The 16,192-nt window shown below is 40.5% G+C and overlaps 1 protein-coding gene across 7 annotated transcripts in view; it reads right to left on the reverse strand.

Moving 5' to 3' along the window:
* The window catches only part of Mpped2 (metallophosphoesterase domain containing 2), a 172,226-nt gene that overhangs the window by 84,104 nt on the left and 71,930 nt on the right, over positions 1 to 16,192 (reverse strand). For 4 of the 7 annotated variants that reach the window (XM_048788527.1, XM_048788529.1, XM_048788530.1 and 1 more), the window contains one exon: positions 2,545 to 2,770. In XM_048788527.1, the coding sequence (XP_048644484.1) occupies positions 2,545 to 2,770 (226 nt within the window). Of the gene's footprint in view, positions 1 to 2,544; positions 2,771 to 5,244; positions 5,494 to 12,392; positions 12,491 to 16,192 lie in introns of those variants that run through there. The other 3 variants (XM_048788533.1, XM_048788532.1, XM_048788531.1) reach the window with 2 other exon arrangements.

The following is a 16,192-nucleotide window of genomic DNA, read 5'->3' on the forward strand; positions in this document are numbered from 1 at the left end:
AGATTATCATAGAAATACTCATTTTAACAAAATATCCTCACAGTGCAAACAACTCATGTCTCCAAAGATAGGATGAAACTGAAATTTCCATTTGATCAACCTTTGTATTCTTGTCCAAAATACAAAATACCAACAATTAGGGTGGAGAAAATTCCATTTAGAGACTTCCCCCTCATTGTAAAGAAGTGCTCAGCAGGAAATAATTCAAATCTATGAAAATCCCAATACACATTACAGTAACAACAACTTCAGGATAACACCTCAGAAGACTAATTAATGCTGCCTATCTTCTTAACTTTACCACCCTCCTCAATATTAAAATTGAAAAATCTTAAATGGTTCAATCTTGTCTAGAGATAACTGGATTGTTTGCAGTTTGTATCATCACCAAAGACAGCTCATGCCCATCACATTGCATATTTGAAGTACTTTTGAGATGCTGCTGGGAGGTCCTTTGCCCAGGACCAAAAATCATTGAATCATCCATCACCGCTGTAATCTGGTTTAGCTAACCTCTGTCCTAAACAGATTTGCATCAGCTCAGATAATGGAGGAAGTTAGTTGCTGTCATCATTTCAGCAACTATCAATCCAGGAATCTCTGAAAGTTCTGTTTATTCGGGAATAGCCTAAAATGCTCTGCGCCTCTTGAAGATTTTTCAAAAATCATCTTTTGTTATTGAAGAAACAATTTTAACTCATATGTGAGCTTCTCTGACAATCACAAGTCATTTGTCAATTAGTGCATTGTTATTAAGAACTGAACTGTGAAGGGAGAAATGCTCTAGATGCATCCTGCCCTATACAGAAATGCTAATATCAACATCCTGTGTCACCCTGAGATCAGTTTCTAGATTGCAGGTTGACAGGACTAATTTCTGTTGTTTGTTCTCTTGCCCTTTTCCACCTTCTCATGCACAATAATAATAAAAAAATTGATGGACATTAATAAAACAGGATATGAACTGGATCTGCCAATTATAATCTCTAATCATCATACCACACCCACTACTACCACCCCTCAGCCATTCTGTATTCCCTGCAGTCAGACCAGCTGGGCTCAAATCAGGATGCTACCACTCACTATCTGTGGTGTTTCTGAGCAGTTATTTAACCTTTCTTTGCCTGAGTTTTCTTATCTGCCAAATGAGGATCATAATAGTGTCTATCTTCTAAAGGTATTGTGAGGATGGAATGAGATAACAGTTAGAATGGGCTTAGAATAGTGCCTGGCAGATAGTATTTAATTAAGGGTTCACAATCATTGTCAGGTTGGTTTTTAAAGAGAAATGAACTTCCTGTACCCATTTATCAGTCCTTCTGGGTACCAACCAGTAAAGGTAGGAAAACAATTACAGAAAATATCTCAACTTTTTATCTCACAGAAGACAAACCAAACTGTTATGTGAAAAAGGCAATCTTAATTCATTGCCTGTCCTCTTCCAGCCCTATCCACTGCTAGGGAGAGATTAGGATGCTTTTCCAGATGGGATATGTAAAGTTTAGTTCTGCTCAATATATACACAGAACCTTCAGGGGAAAAAATGGGGGGGCTAGAATTTTGAATTCTCTGATACTGAAGATCAGCTGATCCAACACTCCCATTTCAAACATGGAAACACTGGCTCTGTGGCCAAGTGACTTGTCCAAGTTCACGTATGTACTTAGTGGAAGAGCTAAGGGCAGAAAAATAGTAACTATTATCCTAAGAAAATTACCAGTCACTTTCCTAAGTCCACTGCAAATGCCACTATTTAGTCCTTGTGATCACCCTCTAAAGTAGGTATTATTTTTTGCGATCTTTAAGAATCAAAAACTAAGGTTCAGCCACCATGAAGTAACTTTAAGACCTGGCAACTGTCAACCAATAGAGCCAAGATCCACAGTGCTTCCTGTCTGGCACATAGGCTATGTACCTGCTTCAAGTTTTCTAGGGCACAGTTTGAGAATTCTGGTACCAAGTTCTCAACCAGTAACTTCCAAACTGCCTGTGCATCAGCCTCACTTGGGGAACTTTAAAAAATACAGATTTCTGGGCTTCATCGAAGGAAGGTGAATCATAGTCTGATTTGTGGGTTTCAAAATCTGTTTCAACAGAGCTGGTCATTCTGACATGTAGAGAGCTTTGAGAAACCCTAATCTATGCCAGGTATTTTATGACTGCTTCCAGTATAAAATGAGAGGGAAATGAGCTACCAAAGATCACTGGAATGTTCAGAGGAGCCAAATGTGTGTGAAGGGTAACATGGAACCTTCCCCAGGTTCCCCCATGTCATGCAGACACATGTGCATCCCCAATCCCATTCATATGTACATATCTAGCAAAGCCCTACTCCCATTGATCTTACCTAAAGGAATTTTTTTTCAAAATGAAAATAACACATACTGTGTTTGCCACAGTACCAGAGTATGTGTTTTGTTGGAAAGACAGGAATAAACTTTCCTTCCATCCTGATCATTTTCATTTAAAAGATCTAAATTCAAATCATGCTTTCCTGGTGCCCAGCTAAATAACAGAGGGAAAACTGTTGGAATCAACACTTACCAAGGTGCACCATATATCCTGAATCCTTTCACTGTTACCTCTGAATCTTGCAAGTAAATACTGTTTGTCAGGAGGGACTGAACATTGTCAAAGTCCTCTGGTTTCAATTTGGACACAGAGGGGAAACGGTAGTAGTCCTGTTTAACAAGGTCTGCCATGAATTCCTTATCAAATGTCAGTTCATGATTCCCAGCAATCACTATTTTATATTCATATGGCAGGTTTCCTGAAATAAGAAAAAAAGAGCACCAATTAGCACGTTCATTTCCCATCACAAAGTACAGCAGCCAAGACTGTGTGATTAGCAGACGCTTCACCCAAATGAAATAGCTCACACATTCCTTTATATTTCCGTGTGAACCAAAATTTATGATTATTCCTTGATGCTAACAAAAATAAACAGGAGATCGGAAGCTGCTAAGAAGCTAAAAAGCTACTAAGAAAACATTAAACTTTCTAGTTCCATTTCCCTCTTCTGTATTCTACAGATTCACTGTGATGGGATCTACACAGTAATGAATCTACACTTCATAATTATCCCATCAAAAGCTTTTTAATCATGATACCTAAGAGAAGGCCTGAGGTTGGTTTGGTCCTCAAAAAATATGCCAACCAACTATTCTTAACAACTCAGATAAATGCTATATTTTTAGTATATCCTTCACAGAAAAGACATGGCAAAACCAAGCATTCTGCAATTTACATATACGAAAGGAACCACATCTTACAGTTTCATAATGCAAGTATAATTTCAAGTTTACCTTTTGGCTTGTGAATAAATAGAACATTATTAAGGGGCCCCTGATTGGAAGGCTAACTTTCCCCCCGTTGGGATGGGAGAAGAAACTGTAACGCTTAACCCCCTTTTAATATTTATGGTATGGAAATGTGAGTTCTCAGTGTGTGCTTTTTTATGCAAAAGTTTCCCGATCGAAATGAGATAATTCTGGGAAGAAGAATGAAAGCTATAAAGGAAAACCCAAACACCAGACTTCTGCATAGATTTATAATGTTTGAATAAAGTACAGATCATACATATTAATAACTCACCGTGATGCTATAGGAACCAAAATCCAAAGGCAGATAGTACCGGGCAGCTGTCCCCATTCTGAGATTAATGCCCTTTTCTCTACTCTGTCACTACCCATCTCTCAAGCCTCACTGTTGGGCTGCTGCTTATTTTATTTCATTTTGGAGGAAGAAAAGGACAACAGCACCTATGATTCTAACTTCCTGAGACTCCTGGATCCAATGCAAAATTAATGTTTCCTGCTATTCCAGGAAGAATTAAAGTTACTACTCTCAGGAAATTGGATACACTTGTTGTAAGAATTGGTCCTTACCAGCAAGCCAGGGTCAATGATCTAATTAAGAAAGCTTAGTAGGAAAGAGAATTTGGGGCGGAGGTTGGGGAGGGGACCAAGTTCTGTCATCGGTCCACTTGGATTTCAGCAACGAAAACCACAAAGGTTACACTGTGAAGTCCTTCCTTGCAATCTCAGCCGCACACTGCAAACATGCTAATGTACAGTGGTTTTAAAGATGGAGATTTGCAATGTTTTGCAATGTTACTATTTTTCTTTGGCTTTTAATTTTCAGTTTCTAATGGTAACAGAATTGCATATATAGGGGGTGCATTAATGGGGAGGATAAGAGAGAGATGAAAGCAGTCTGACGGAAAATGACGCCACAGAGAGATGAAACCAGAAATGTTGAGGGCAAGAGTCAATGCATACCCTTGATAACTAGCCCACATAACCATGCCTTTGGCCTCAGTTATTTGCAAGGCTGTGCTGAGGAGCACATCCAAAATAAGAAGCCTCCCTCAAATTCATGTTTATGCAAGTTTGGCAATTATTAGTGTGATGCATGTTGCAAGCTACTTAGATAGAATGGTGATGACACTTTGCACAACCCCTGCACTTGAAGCACAGATGAAGGATAGTATTATTAATAGGGCAACAAATTCCCAGCACGGCACATGCTGGAAATTGATAGGCCCTTCTACTCTAATATCATGGCTTTGTGAATCGAATGGCTTGATTTTGTACCCCCAGTTTCACCTGTGCTCCCAAAGCTAAAACAGGCTAAAATGTTTTCCTGGACAGTAAGGCACCCCAAGATAGGTCCTGCCTGTGTGAATCTTTGAGCAGCTCTACTTGTACACATTGCATTGTGGCTGTCCAGCTCCACTTTATAATCTTTCATGAGGATGGAGTCCCTGAAAACCCTTTCATTATGCACAAATGCTCTTTTTTTAAAATTTTTATTGTTGGTTGTTCAAAACATTACATAGTTCTTGATATATCGTATTTCACACTTTGATTCAAGTGAGGACTTGGCTTCTCCATTTGTCCTCATTTTAGAGCTTTGGTTCCGAACAGGTAAGACCAGGACACAGGGTAAAGGATGTACCATTTTTCCCTTTCAGACTAGTTTCTAAAAAAATAAAATAAAAGCTGCTGCAAAGTAAATCTTCCTCCGGACGACAGGCATCCTTGGTGTCTTTTAAATCAAATTTTGGAGACTCAGCATAAAGAAGTAGCCACTGAAATGAACACCCGCAGAAACTGTGATGATATTTACACATCACCAACAAACTCATCTCTTTCTGGGAATCCAATAGTAGTTTCCAACTTCCATCCTCTGTTACCTGTGTTATGAGATTGTCTGACATATTTTCTTTTTTGCTGAACTGACCTTTCATCTATAATCTGCCAACCTTTATGTTTTATATGAAAAGTGTAAGCAGGGCAGCTGACAAATCTCCTGTTACTTGATGGCATTTTCATTTTTTTTCCAGACTAGATTAATTTGGAAGCCTCTGCAGTCAAGCTTCAAACTTCTTGGTATTCAAATGGCATCACTTTCAAATTGTCAGACAAAGAGGTGCCTGCCTTCATCCATTTTATTCATATTAGCCCATTTAAGCCAACCTGTTTGAAAAAAGATTTTTTTAAAAAAAACAAGTCTACATATAGATATTCTAACAGAAAAAAATCTTTGCTCTGAATGACGTAAAGAACTCTACCAAGTAACCACTTCCATCGTTCCCAAGACATGGTGTATGTTCCACTGATGACAGCCAAAATTATTTTAGGTGGAGTGAAGATGAACACTTGACAAAATGTCAAATAGTTCTGTGCATTTTAAAAATGCACATTTTGGAAAAAAAAACACAATATAACATCATTAAATAATAATAAACAGCTTCATTTCTTATAATTTTTACATGTAAAATAAGAGGTGACTAACTCACTCTAGTCAGAATGGCAATTATCAAGAATACAAGTAACAATAAATGTTGGTGAGGATGTGGGGAAAAGGGTACATTACACTCATACATTGCTGGTGGGACTGCATATTGTTGCCACCACTCTGGAAAGCAGTATGGAGATTCCTCTAAAAACTTGGAACAGAACCACCCTAGGACCCAGCTATCCCACTCCTTGGCATATATCTAAAATATCTAAAATCAGCATACTATAGGAATACAGCAACATCAATGTTTGTAGCAGCACAATTCACAACAGCCAGGCTACAGAACCAACCTAAGTGCCCTTCAACAGAAGAATAGATAAAGAAAATGTTATACACACACACACACACACACGTATACACACACAATGGAATATAACTTAGCTGTAAAGAAGAATGAAATGGCATTTGCAGGTAAATGGATAAAACTGGAGACCATCATGCTAAGGGAAATAAGCCAGACCCAAAGAGTCAAAATTCAAATGTTTTCTCTGATATGAGAAAGTTAGTCCAAAATAAGGAAAAAAATAAAAGTGGCAGTGGGAGGGATTTCATCAAACAGAAAAATCAGTGGAGTAGAGGAAAGGGGTTGAGGGAGAGGCAGGAGGGACAGGAAAAGGGAAGAACAGTGGAATGAATTTGACCTCAATTTCCTGTGTGCATATATGAACACCCCACAGTGAATCTTACCAACATGTATATCCACAGGCACTAATTTAAAAAATGAAAAGAAAAATATAAGTAAATAGCATGAAGATCAGTAGAGAGATAGAGATGGGGAAGAAGGAGGGGAGGGGAAGAGGAGGTACTGGGGACTGAATAAAACAAATTATGTCAAAATGAACCCTAATATTATGTACAACTGAAAAGAACTAATAAAACAGAAAACTTAAAAAGATAAAAACAAGTAAGAGGTGACTTAAAGAAAACTTTGAGCCAATAAGAGCACAAGTAATTCACAGGCACAGCCAGGTGATGGCGGCAGCCAGTGAATGAATGACGTGGACAACTAGCCCATCAGTCCAGTGCAGAGCTACAGACTACAGATGAGGTGTGTGTGCATGGAGGCTGCATCTGAGTTTCATTCTAGTCTGTATCTTCCGTGCTTAGAGTGTCCCATAAATAAATTCTCATGAAACAAAAGGCAGCAGGATCCTCACTGCGACCTGATAGTTTGAATTGCCCTACACTCTTGCCACTACCTATTCCCCAAAGCAGCCTGGTTCCTTTCCAGCTCCCAGGCATTCTCTGCCCCCCTCACCAATAGGCAACATACCCTCTAAGCACAGGGATAAAGAGCAGGGCAGGTGGCATGGCTCCTCCCCTTCACATTCAGGTCCTTCCATAGGTGTCTTCTTTCTAATATCTGGCCTCTTCTTCTCCTTCCTCCGACTCCCTCTGGCACCTTCCTCTCCAGATACCACCTTATTTTGCCATTTTGCTCCTCTCTCTTTATCTGTAGAATCTCCCTCTACAATGCGTTCACACTTACCCATCCCTTGACCCACACACAGCCACATGTGCCACACACACAATTCTAAACAGGCCTTGACCTTGTTGTTTGACATGCTTCCTCAAGTCACTTCTAACATCTGGGAAGAGCACCTCAGATGTGTACAGCTGGTAGGCTGAATTCAGTCCACAGAGGTGTTACAGTGAGCCCCCAACTGAAGCTTTACTTTAAAAAAAAATGACCTATCAGGAGATAAAACACACACACACACACACACACACACACACACACACACAGCCTCTTTGGAAAAAATCAAAAGATCAGGAAACACTGACTTCCATCTTCCATTTTCTGAAGACCTGTGCCTTCCTGTTTCCACTCCTACCTGGCCACTCACTGCATCTCTCTTGCCTGATGGGCCACTGTATTATCAGGTCTAACAATTTACAGAGATATGGTTACTCTGGATTTTTCCAATGCAACCTGGATTCTCTTTCTATTCTCTTCCAAAAGCCTCCCTGGAATGTCACTGATGATGTCCTAATGGCCAAACTCAAGGCTTTTTCTCTCTTCTCACCTCTGTTCACACCACAATTACATGAGGTCTCTGAAAGTCTCTCGCCTGGATTCCTGACTGCGCTCTCTAAATCCCCCCTCCCCTTCTGTCTGGTATTTTCCTTCTGGTCTCTTTCTCCTCAGCTCACTTCCCATCCTCCCCGCTGCTTTGCAGCTTACTCCCTGAGACTCTCCTCCTTCCTCTCCTTCTATGGAGATTATTCAAGGCACTCTGACTATAATTCCCATATTCCTATTCTTCATGGCTCAATTTTTAAACCTAAACTATGTGGGCAGCGTAGAGTTAAGCTGGGACTCTGCAGGGCTCACCTTGTATTAGCTGAATGACCTCAAACAGACTCCTGTGCTTTCTAAAGTCCACTAGCAAAAATGGAGAGAATAACAACACCTATCTGGTGGGTTGTGGCAAGGATAAAATGAGATGAAACGTCCAACACATGGGCATGGGATAGAGTCAAGAACCAGTGCTTGCTAACTTTTATTATTTAATCTTTTAGTTTTACTTCTCACGTGTGACTCATCTCTCCCTAGATCTGAAGGCATGGATCATGGCTTCTGATTCCTTGTTTGATCCAAAGTACCCAGTTCAGCACTCCCTAATGGCAGGCACACAGTTCATTTTTTGTGAATAAGTGATGGAATGAATGAGCCTTTGCAAGATTCACCAGGTGTTTCCTAAGAATTCCAGAAATTGGGCTTGTCATTTTGGACTATGACAGAGTGAAAGCCAGTGTCCTGATTTCTTCCAAGTTTAAGCCCTTGTGATGTGTCCTATTCTGTTCCCTAACATATGGTCTAGTCAACTAACCTCCAATTAATTATTTTAAAACTACAGATTGGGGTGGAGAAAAAGGAATACTTTTACACTGTAGGTGGGATTGTGAATTAGTACAACCACCATGGAAATCAGTATGGAGTTTCCTCCAAAGACTAGGCATGGAACCACCACTTGACCCAGCTATACCACTCCTTGGTATTTATCCTGAAGAATTAAAGTCATCACAGCAGAGTGGTACAGGAGTCCTATGCTTCTCTCACATGCGGAAGCTAGAGAGGAAAAAGGAAAAGAAACGTGGGAGGCGTGTCTCATGAAGATTGAAGGGAGATCAGTAGAGGAAAGGGAAAATACGGGGGAATGTTACTGGCAAAATTATGTTGTTAAATTGTGTGCATGTATGAATACAGAGCAACAAATCCCACCATTATGTACACAGAAAGTAATAATGCTACCTCTAAGGTTTGGTGAGGATTAAGCAAGATGCTCCACATAAAGAACCTCATGGTTTCCACACTTTGCATTCAGTCAGTGGACAGGAGCTCTGTGGTTACTGTTTTGATGATGGGGACAATGAGCCCTCCCTATGGCTACCCAAGAAATTGTCAGTTTATCCATAAATGGGATCACTCCCGGGTGCCAGGCACAATGGCATTTTTCTCCAAGTAAAGCATCTGAATATGGAAAATAAAAGTGAATTTTCTAATGGTAGAGTCTGGCATGGTCCAGTGTGTCCTTCAAGCAATAACAGTATTATTAAAGCTAATAAGGCATCAGGGGTTAGTGGGAAAGAGGAGTGGGCAGAGAGCCCTCTAGCCTGTACAAGTGTCGAGAATATCCTAACCTGGCAGAGCGAGTGCCCTAGACACGCCACCTTTTTCCTTCTTCTCTGCCTGGCTACCCATCTCTTTCAATATTTGCAAAAGAGGGAAGATATGCCAGGACTGGCCTCTCATTCACAAATGAACAGTATAATCCGAGATCGATGGCCTCCAGGTGCCCTTTCTCTCAAGAGCTGTTCCTCATCTGGAATGTCTCTGATTTCTTCATGCAGTCAGATGGGGGTGCTTTTCTAAGAGCATGTCACAAGAAATAGAATACCGAGAAAAGTTTAAGATCTTCAGCTCTGCATATGTCTCGTAAATCTTGAACAACTTCAAAGCACTTGTGTCAAGGTCAGCCTCCCTGCCTTATAACACTCTGGACGCTGAATGTGTCATTCCAGTGGCTCCCATGAATCACAGCAGATGAACCAGGCGGGTCCTCCGAGACTACTGATGGTTGGAAAGCTGCGCTCCATGAAGCTTCCCCAGGGCTGCAGCAAGGCAAAATGATAAAAACCCCGAGGGCTGAGGGGAGGGAGTTGACTCCATGTTCACCAGAGCCGCTCCATGTTCCCTGATTTTACAATGTGCAGACAGGTTTCCTGAAGATAGACTCCTTGGCTTGACAAAAAATTAAATAAAAACAAAACAAACAAACAAACAAAAAAACCCAACCACTGATTCATCCAGCTCTGTTTTCTTGGTAAAGAAACCGAGTGCCAGACAGGTGCTGCTACTTGCTATATAGTCACTGAGCTGGTGGCACAAATGCGACAACAATCTAACTCTTGCCTCCCAGGCCAATATTATTTCAGTTGAACCCGAATCTGTAACAGCACAATAAAGTCTGGCTCAGAGCCTACCTTTAACATGAGTCTTTTTTATTCTGTTCCCTTATTTTTGGCGACCTCTTCTCTAGTTTTAGGCAGTGATGGCCTTTTTCGTTTGTTCCAAGAAACAGAGCTGCACATTCTAGATGTTTCTCTGGCTATGTCATGGACTTCTCCACAGGACATGAGGGGCGGTGTCAGACTCATGCTATGACGACATTCTGGCACAACTAAGGCTTTCCCCAAATGCTACCGCAGCTATCGGTGTCATTTCTTACCCACCACCTTCCAGGAGGATCTGGGAGCCCATCCAAGGACAGGAGGGTCACGAAAAAATTGGGTGCCTGCCCCAGGACAGGAAAGTCAACTTTATGTAAGGTACCAGAATTCTAAACACTTGGCTATATTATAAAAACAAGGACAAAACTGGGATAAAGAATGGAAGTTTAAGGTAATAAACACAAACACCTATAGGGACCAGGGAGATAAGAGAAAAAAAAATTGAATTGGACTAGGTGGAAGATAATAGAAAACAGTGATACCTGGGGCAAGGCATGCATCATTTTAAATAAACATATATAATCACTGCTCTAGCCAAACAAGATTCCCTTGCTAGCTTGCCCCTCTCCTCCAATAAAAATTAATGCCCCTCAAAATTAAGTATCATAAACCTGCAACCTATTTTTCTGCTATAAATCATTATGGAATGTATTTCCCTAGAAAATTCAAGTACAGGTCAAACCACATCCAAGGTCAATTTCAGTATCTTCACTTTTCCCAGGAATCTGCCTGCTACCTGCTAGAAAATGGCTCTTGCTTCATGCTCTTCACCACCTCATGAATGGGAAGCACAGGAAATATAGCAGTGGCTCATCAGGTTGTGGCTAAGGCCAAATATCACCTTCCCCACACCTCATTTTTTTTTTTTAAATCAGGGACTGGTAAACAAGGCTAATCAATTGCTATCTCCTCTTCACTTCTGCTAAAAACAAGAGAAACCTCAACCTTCAGCAATAATTCTGAAAGAAGGCATCCCAAAGCCAACATGGTCTTCCAGGTTTCCTCAGTAAAAGAAAACCTAGTTCTATATGATCTCAAGCCCTATGCCCATCCCCTTCCATGCTCCTAAATTATGGATTTTGAAAATGTACGAGGAAATTAAAACGATCTGTAACACAGCACTCACAGTAAATACAAGTCACTCTGTAGCAGGAAGAAAAACAATAGAGAGAGGACAGGACAGAAGAACTTGATATGGCTCAAAGGTGTGGGAAAATCAGACCTGCAAATACAAGCATCGGGCTGACCTCCCCTTGTCAATGTGCTGGAGAATAACCTCACTTTCTGAGCTAACAAAGAATGAAACAGACATATAGTTCTACTATCATGGGACTGTTTCTAAACAAAAGAGATACATTACAATTTGATCAGATTTCTCCACCTGCAGCTTGTGCGGGGCAGTGGTGCCAGGGGGCTGTTTTAAAATACTGGTCTCTGAGACCAGTGGTATAAAGGGACCTTGTGATACCCCAAAGGTAGATAGAAGGAGGAAATTTTTCCTGTTTAAAATTATAATTATATTTTTAATATCACGACTCCAGCAGGAACAGGAAAAATGTTCAAACTCCTAAAGTCTCTCTATTCCACTGAGGACTGAGCAAGAATAACCTGAGCCTGAGAACTGGCCAAGCAGAAAATTCTGCAGGATGATGGAAGGGGAAAGTAACACCAGTGGCTCTGAAGACAGAAGAACTAGGAGGCTCAGGGTCGGGCTAAGGAGACGTTTCATCTCAATTCCATGGTTGGTGATGAATGGGGACTGATATCAGAGCCAAGCCCACCTGGAAAAAGGGAGGGGTTCTGTCAGATAAGAGGAGGCAGAGGCCACTTTTCATTGCTGTACCTCTAGCACCTAGGAAAATGCTTGGCACTTGGTGCACACTGCCTACTTGTTAAATGAATGAACAGACCTCCAGGAATCCCTCCTGGCTCCAGATTTGCACTCACTTGCCTCAGCTGCAAAACCACCAGAAACATTCAGTTGGGGTAAGCTCCGTCTCTGACCTCAGTCTGTCCCCCGTCAGGCTCCATTAATTTTCACAAGTCCTGACAGCTCTCAGGTTAATACTCACACTTGCTGATGGAGCCACACGGCAGGTTCAGACTGCTACCTTCTCCTCTGAAACTCATGCATTAGGGTTTCTTCCATGCTTGCAATGGAAAACCAAGTCTAAGAAATATTAAACACAGAAAACTATATTACAATAATGTCAAGGCTGAGCCAGAAACCCAGGAGAATGTAAGGAATGCTCAGCGGAAGCCTGACGGTCCACTGGAGGAATTAGGTTGAGTGTAAGAAACCACAGCTGAAAGGCTCCCTCCTCTTCTTCAGCCTCCTCCATAAAAAGAATCCCAAGACAGCAGAAATGTTATAAGTCTTAATCTACACAAAGGAGATAAGAGAACACTCCTCTTCCCCGCAGGAAGGCAGACTCCCTCTGGACCTAAGTGGTCACCAGTATTCTGCACTGATGTCAGGTAACACAGCTAAGAAGTGCAAACCATGAGGAAGCAGCTGGTAGGAACCCCATTGTTAGGGGACCATGAAAACAGCTCAGAGATTTGAACGTCACCTAGCAGCTCCTTGTTTGTATGCATTCCTGTCTCGGCCGTAACCTTATTCCAACATAACTTATTATGACTTACATGCATGCACACACATTCATTCATAGTCACATTATATGTATGTAAAGGCAACCACAACTTAGTAAAAAGGGGATGAAAATATCCTCCTTGTTTCCCAATAGAGTGTCTCTGTTGCCACCCAGACAAACAGGGCATGTTCTAAATGGGCAGCTGTGGTGGTAACTGTCCACTGAAGGTCAACTTCAATTAGACTCATCTCAGCCATCTGTCTACACAACCTGAATCATAAGGTAGACTCTTCCACTGTTTATTTTACCCAACTTTGGCTTGTTGTGAAAAGACTTACACCAGGTACAACAAATTTGATCTGAACAGGCTATCTCTTAAAGACTATTCAATCTACTTCCTCCAACTTCAGAAAACTGAATCCAAATGAGGGTTTCACCAGACAGCCCCAAGAAAAACTGGTAAAGACATTGTCGGGTCTCATCTTGATCATCTGGGTACATGTTTACAGCACTCAAACTCACAGAAATGTTTGAATACATAAAGGGAAGGGCATAGGATTTTTGTCAGGATCTAGTTTCTAGTCTTGTTGTTTATTTCCTCTGAGACTCAAATTCAAAATATACTATTTAACCTTCACATTATCCAACAGGAATAAAAAAAAAAGTAGACTAACTGGACAATCTGCCTTACAAAGTAGATATGAAAATTAAGTCAGACAGGAAAGGACCTAATACAATATCTGACACACAAAGGACGATGATGATCATTTTTATTTTGTTCTTGTTTCTCATTGCAACTTCATTCAGGATAAAAAGGACCATCTCCTATTTTTTTCCTATCACCTTAAGAAAGTATTCAGTAAATATCTTTAATAAATTAGAAGTATTGACTGACAAAGTCTATGGTGAGCTGAAAAAAATAATGCATTGGGTTAATCCCCCACAAAGCCTTTAAAAACCAACTTGAGAGGTGTTCCAGCAATAATTATAAAATAAGTGGCAATTATTCCACTGAATAATTAGAGGAACAAATGAAAATCCTATGGGTTTGCATTTTGCACCATTAAGTATGGTGAAGATCAAATTAAATAAAAATAACACAAGGTATAAAGGCCACATCTTTTAAACGAAATAACAATTTTAGAGGCTTTTTGGATTTCCCCCTCCTTAACCTTGCAAATAGGAATTTAAAAAAAATCTTTTTTTGTAATAATTACTATTATTTTTGTGTGCTGAAATAACGTTTGGGCAGATGAATGCAGGATTTCAGCATGCAGTGATTCTGAGGGGCTGGGCTGCAGAAAGCAGACTGCAGGGTTGACAGTGGAAATAAAATCTCTGCCTTAACAGCACCACTGGGGCCAGATGAAAATGGTCTTCTAGAACTTGATTAAAACTAAATTGAAAAAGAACATATTTGGCTAATATTACATTAGACTAAAATATAGAAATGAACCCTAATACTCTTGAAATCTAATAAGAAAAAGCCATCTCAATTTCCAAACTTTCAAAAGCATCTTCTTTAAATGCATCACAGATCAATTTACATGGTACTTTTGCCAATAAGCAAAACCAAATCACAGGTTCCAATTGGCTTATATTGGAAAGTGTGAGAGCAAATGCTAGAAAATGCAATTACTGCAAACAAACTCCATTTTCTCCCCTCTGAAGGGAATTTCAGGGAATATTTTATTGCCATCAAATAATATTTCTGAAGGCATCAATACACAATTCTATTTTCTTTTCAGAGTCCCCACTCACTGTATAATCTAATCCACTCTTACAGACTATCTTGAAATTTAGAAAAGTGCCTACGAAGGGAGATATTACCTTGCACACACGTCCTCTGTCAATTTTAATAATTTGCACTCTGGACAGGAAGCTGTATAGAGTAAAATTTAGGATCCAATGAAATTGACTTTTCTTATTTTATACCTCAAAATTTTAATGAAGCATTTCAAGGATGAAGTTTATAAAGAAATCTTATAGGGAAGGTTATTTTGATCAATAGTGACAATGATGAGACAGGGAGAATGGAGACCACATTTATTTCTGTTTTCATTTTTTGCTTTTCCTCACCCCTGAACTGGGAACAACTTCCATTAATAAGAACTCCACTTAAATCAGAGCCAACAAGAAAACTTCTTAGTGCTGGGAGCCATTAGCCAAGTAGGTATGACAATTTCCTTGCCAGCGTACCCCATGTTGCTGACATTTTGCAGTGACATTGAATGTAGTTGACCTTGCTCAAGGACCAGGGCGGATTAGGGTGTTCCCGGTTTAACATAATCGGGTTTAGGGCGTTCCCAGTTTAGGTTCCAGGTTTAAGGTTTAAGATTATTCCTGCTGGGAATAGGGCGTATCCTGCTGCCTCAGTTCCCCTTGAGTTCTCACGGGATTCAGACAGTATATTTTGGGAGACAGAAGCCCAGTGAAGGTGAATTTGGGAGAGAACGTGAATTTGGGAGAGAACGTGGATTTCCCCAGAACGTGTTTGTATACGGCTGGTGTGAATTCGGGAATAAAGAGTTGCTGTTTGAATCTACAAGCTGTGTGGTGGCTCGTGATTTGTGCCCAGCCAGACTGCGGCATCTTAGAAGGCGTGAGATGGTGTAGTTCCTTCAGTTAAGATTTGGTTCCACGGAAATACCAGTTCCAACACTCTCCTTGGTCATAGCTTGTGACTTCAGGCCACATCCTCCCTTCTGAGATGAAGAGTACAGAGTACATAATATAATTCTTTAGGCAGAAAGAACTTTTGAAAGGAAATCTTAATTCTTGGGGCCCAAGGTTCCAGGAAGTGGAGCAGGAGATCTATGTCACTGTCCACATTTTCCCTTCCTTGCCTACAGCTTTCCAGTTTCTAGACACCTAGCCTCCAGCATCTTAAAGCTACTACAGCTCAGGAGAAGAATGTCTACTATGTCTTCCTAAATTCATGTTTTCTTTTAGTAGGATGCATAAGGCAAATGGTGTTCTTTAAAGCTCTCCTTTAAATAATTCAATTAAATATTTTAAGGAATCCAGGTAATCAGAACACAGCTGAAGAACAGTTTCTGCTGTTCTTCTGCTGTTCCCAGTAAACAGTAAAATGAAGGAAAAAAAAAAAACAGAGGTTTCCATGGTACTGTACCATGGTACTGTAAGTTCCCTGTTCCTGGGCATTTGGGTCAGGTGTATGCATTCTACCTTTGCCTTAAATTGTTTATTACAAAACATGTCAACTTCTGTCCCTCATTGTACATATCTATACCCACTGGCAAGGCATGGGTTTCCCC

Source organism: Marmota marmota, unplaced genomic scaffold (assembly GCF_001458135.2).
Source record: "Marmota marmota marmota unplaced genomic scaffold, marMar, whole genome shotgun sequence".
Classification (NCBI taxonomy): Eukaryota; Metazoa; Chordata; class Mammalia; order Rodentia; family Sciuridae; genus Marmota; species Marmota marmota.